We start from the raw sequence: 4,763 nt of genomic DNA, 5'->3' as shown, positions 1-4,763 counted from the left end.
CAACCGCTTCTTTTGTAAAAAGACACAAATGATATGAAATAAATTACAAAATGATATTTCCTAATTCACACGTGCATTATACTCTTAACACTCCTTCTGACATTGAGAGACCTTTAATCTTGCAAGATGGATATGAACAACATATTGTCGGATCTGATAACTTCATTGGGCCTAATACAAGCCCACATCGAAGGAGATTTTGACCACATATAAGGTTGGTAAAGTATCGTCCTAAAACCAACTTGTGATAGATGGAGTAGTCCATCAATCCATATGTGAGTCATTTTCTTTCTAATTCTTCAATACTCCCTCCGTTTCCTAAAAATCTTCCCTCTTTCCGTTTAAGTGCGTTTCCAAAAGATCTTCCCTCTTTTACTTTATTCCTTATTTGGAATTTTTTCCCCCCTTTTTACCCTCTCATGTCCCTATCATATGGTCCACCATTACATTATTAATTCAATTTTACTCCCTTTCTCTCTCCTACTTTAACCCTTTTTATTTGTTTATTTATCTTAACCCCTTTCTCTCTCCTACTTTACCCACTCCACACCCCACACAAATGAATCCTTCTTGGTATCTGTAGGAACTAGGGGTACTTATCGAGCGAGCCGAGCCCGAATAGCACTGGGCTCGGCTCGAGCTCGTTAAAAATTTCCGAGGCTCGGCTCGGCTCGGCTCATGAGCTCGCCGAGCTTGGGAGAGCCGAGCTCGAGCTTGGCTCGTGATGGAAATTTGGGGCTCGAGCTCGGCTCTCGAGCTCGTTTAGGCTCGGCTCGCGAGCTCGTTTAGGCTCGACTAATGAGCTCGGCTTGGCTCGAAGTAGGTGAGCTTGTTCACTCACCCATCATATGCTTTTATAACTTGATTTCCCTCTTAGCATTGCTAAGATTTCAATGTGGAACTCCATGGTTTGTTAAAGAAAAACAAACTCACTATCCCCATTTCAATGTGGAACTCCATGTTTTGTTTAAGATAAACAAACTCATTCTACATATGCTTATATAACTTGGAATCCCTCTTAACATTGCTAAAATTTCAATGTGGGGCTCCATGTTTTGTTAAGGAAAAAAAAACTTATTATACCCTTATTTTGTTTACATATGCTTTTATAACTTGGAATCCCTCCTAGCATTGTTAAAATTTCAATGTGGGACTCCATGTTTTGCTAAAGAAAAAATTATCAAATATTTTAAGTATTAAATAATCAAATATTTAAAAATATATTTCATTCCATCTATGAAGAAAATAAAGTATAGTTTTTGTTTCCAACCAAGGAGATACAAAATTAAACTTTAAGTTGAAGTAAGGAGTAGTAGCTATTTATAAAGAAATAAGGTTGATCCTTGTTTTTAACCAATGTGGGACTTTAGTGCCTAGTGGAGTAGAGGTGAACTTGGATCACAAATTAAAATATATAATTTGTAATCTAAATTAAAATATAAATTTGTATTAAATTTTTTTAATGTAAAATATTTTTTTAATATAATTTTTTTTAGTGTAAAATAATAATCGAGCTGTAAAATAATTACGTTTTGGAGACCGTTTAAAAAAGAAACAAGCACTATATTATGAGACGGATGGATTACTTGTTAACTCATTATGAAAAGAACTTACAACAGACGACATATATGCGGAAAGCAATTTGGGAAAAGGAAAATGCTAGGTCATATTACATGATTCTTAATGTAGTGTAAAGAATTAGCAGAAGTTATCATCATCTACAATTCATTTCAATGTTACCAAATAATTTAAACATTGAGCGATGGCGCTACCATGCAGTAATTAGGCATGGTCAGGCGTTCTTTCTACTGTCGGTACTGACATTGCCTTTCGGCTTCTTTCATTTCTACTTCCTTCGGCGAATTTCATGCTTACCTCATGAAGTCCTTGTTCTTGCTCCTTTGCATCCCATTCCCTCAAGTAGTATTCTTCTTCTGTAAAATGTGGTTTAGGACCGCAAAACATACCTCCCCATTGTGGGAAATATATCGAAGTTATACCGAGGGTGCATGCTATGATCATGAAACCCATGTATGTTATTCCCTTTTCTGTTGCGAATTGAGATCCTCTAAAGAAAATCACTTGAGTTATGACTGCACCTACGTTTCCACCAGCTCCGGTCATGCCAGAAACCACGCCCATGGATCTACAAATATGGTGATATAAAAGGTAAGAGTATAATAAAAAAAAACAAATAAGTTTGAGAATAGAGTATTTAAACTATTATTTATGTTTGAAGAACACAAATTTAAACTTTCTTAAAGTACGAGCGATTGACTATATAATATCAATAAGTGAATGATTAATTGGTCATTTGTTTACTTATCAAGAGAAAAATTGACTCGTTCCATTCTCTAATGTTGTTCTATTTGCTTTCTCGAAATATTAATATTTTATTTTTATGTGTCTAAGAGTGTTGGCAATCCTAAAGGTTACTCAAACATTTTCCATAATAAAATAGATTTGGAGTATGTTTTCTTGAATGTACACATTTGATCATTAATTTTTCTATGATTATACATGTTGAAATGGATCTAGGCATATCTTTCATCAATACATATGGAGTATTAAGATAAGTATATACCAAAAAAATTCAAATTTTGACCATGAAAGAGAAGAAACGAATGAACTTTAACTTGGAGGGGGAGAAATACTTTTTGCAATGTTACCATCAACGCCATTGCATGTTATTGTTTAACATTTTCAAATTACAAGAATTCCACGAGGACAATTTTATTGTCAACGCCATTGCTACTACCCCAGGCTAGAAACCCTTAATTAATATTGCAGTTATGTCTCTTCCCTGTGGTATATTCATGAACCTGAAGAAGCTACAATTAATATTAACAAAGAAATCACGATTTCCTTATAAAGATGCTGTGCAGTTTTCGAGGTCCTAAGATTCTATATACTATGTACTTTATAAACTATGGTCCTTTTGCTTTTGGAAGTTGGTTAGAATTTAAATGACTGATGATATGTATAAATTTTATAAAACAAAAGGTTAAGGATGCATTACCTTCTGGAGACAAAAGGAACAACCCCAAATGTGAGTCCTTCAGCTGCTTGAACAAACACAGAGAAGATGATCATGACTGCAATTGATGCGCTTAAAGTGTCAATAAGTCCGAGACCTATGCATAGAACACCACTTAGAGTCTGCACAATCCACCAACTCCACAATCTTCCCCTCATTCCAAACTTCTTAGCCATAAAATCCGACAACCCCCCGCCTATAGGTCTAGAGAAAAGATTCACCATCCCAAAACTCGCTGCAATTATTCCTGAAATATTAAGGTTTAGATTAAACCTGTCATAGAAGTAATAAGCAACGATATTATTTACTGCTAACTCGACTCCGAAGCAAAACCCGTAACCTAGAGCAGTGATCCAGCTCCTGTAGTTTGTGATTCCATGGTATAAAATCTTTGAAGCATTATCCTTGTGCATATCACCGGACTTCTGCAGCTCCTGGAAATTTCCATCGGGCAAATCTTGGCCGAAAATCATGACTGCAAATGCTGATGACATCTGCAGGAGAGCAGGGAAGAAGAATGCAATTCTCCAGGCTGCGAATGGAGTAGCGCCTGTCTTGAGAACAATGCTGTACACTAGTGGCATAACAAACTGGGCTACGCCACCTCCTAGATTTCCCCACCCAGCTGCTTGCCCGTTGGCTTGACCGACAACTCGTGGAGAAAACATAGAGCTCATCCAGTATTGAGTTGACACAAAAGTGGCCAAAGCGAAACCTGTGAAAAACCGCATCATAAAGAAACCTGTGGGAGAGTCAGCCACAGCAGATAGGTAAACTGCTGGTGCAGTAAGAAGGGTGAGTGTGGCAGAGGCTAGTCGAGGACCAACTAAGTCACAGGCCGCACCCATCGCAACACGGGCGAATACTGCGCCAGAGACTGATGCAACTCCTGCATTACCGATGTCATTAGCTGTCAGATTTAGGCTATCACGAATGATAGGGAGGAGAGGTGGAGCAGCAAAAGTGGATAGAAAGCAAGCAAAGAATTGTATCCAACATAGATGAAATGCTCGCATATGAGGCTTTGCTACTGAAAACAGTGGGAATTTTATGGATTTGTTCTCGGAATCAACCGGAAGATCAAACTTTTTCGCTTCAAATTCGATTCCATCGATTGATGCCATATCTCTAGACTACAGTTAGTGCCAAAATTTGGCTATTATTTGTGTCAAATTAACTGAGAAATTATTGTGGAGTGGGAGATATTTGTAGTTTTATTGTAGGTACAAAAAAGTGTTTACTCAATTTAGCTTATATAGTGCCAAATGAATGATGTCATTATACTCTTTTCAGGTAATACAAGAATTCGTGACAATTGTTTTTTCGCTTTTAATTTCTATTTGCGCATGAAATATGGATGATGACAGGATGTATAACTCTTATTTTGGCTCTATGTTCATCTAAGGAGGAAAGAATATTCACCCTCTCGCCGAGTCACAGTCTTAATCATGAATCCGAGATTCATTACAGTTTTTATATGTTTAATGCATATATGATATATCAGGGAATCTGCTGAAATGAATAATTAATGATAGTATATTATGGTATGATTATTTTGTTGATAGTTTTTTTTTTATCTATATAAGCCATGAAAGCAGTACAAAATACAAAGAAGGGGAGGGGAGATTCGAATATGTGACCTATCGTTCACAACACCTCAATCTTAACCACTAGGTCAAGACATTCTTGATATTATTTTGTTGATAGTGGATAACTATGAAAACCT

General features: G+C 36.6%; 1 protein-coding gene across 1 annotated transcript; it reads right to left on the bottom strand.

The window, feature by feature from the left end:
• Positions 1-1,581: 1,581 nt before the first annotated feature.
• Positions 1,582-4,420, bottom strand: LOC104908448 (high affinity nitrate transporter 2.5). Its single transcript, XM_010697563.2, has 2 exons — positions 3,020-4,420; positions 1,582-2,146 (listed from the first exon to the last, which is right to left on the bottom strand). Exons 1-2 carry the CDS (start codon positions 4,159-4,161, stop codon positions 1,783-1,785), a joined length of 1,506 nt encoding a protein of 501 aa, XP_010695865.2. The 5' UTR covers positions 4,162-4,420; the 3' UTR covers positions 1,582-1,782.
• Positions 4,421-4,763: the final 343 nt, after the last annotated feature.

Source organism: Beta vulgaris, chromosome 6, assembly GCF_026745355.1.
Source record: "Beta vulgaris subsp. vulgaris cultivar EL10 chromosome 6, EL10.2, whole genome shotgun sequence".
Lineage (NCBI taxonomy): Eukaryota > Viridiplantae > Streptophyta > Magnoliopsida > Caryophyllales > Amaranthaceae > Beta > Beta vulgaris.
This window is presented reverse-complemented; position numbering and strand designations above follow the sequence as displayed.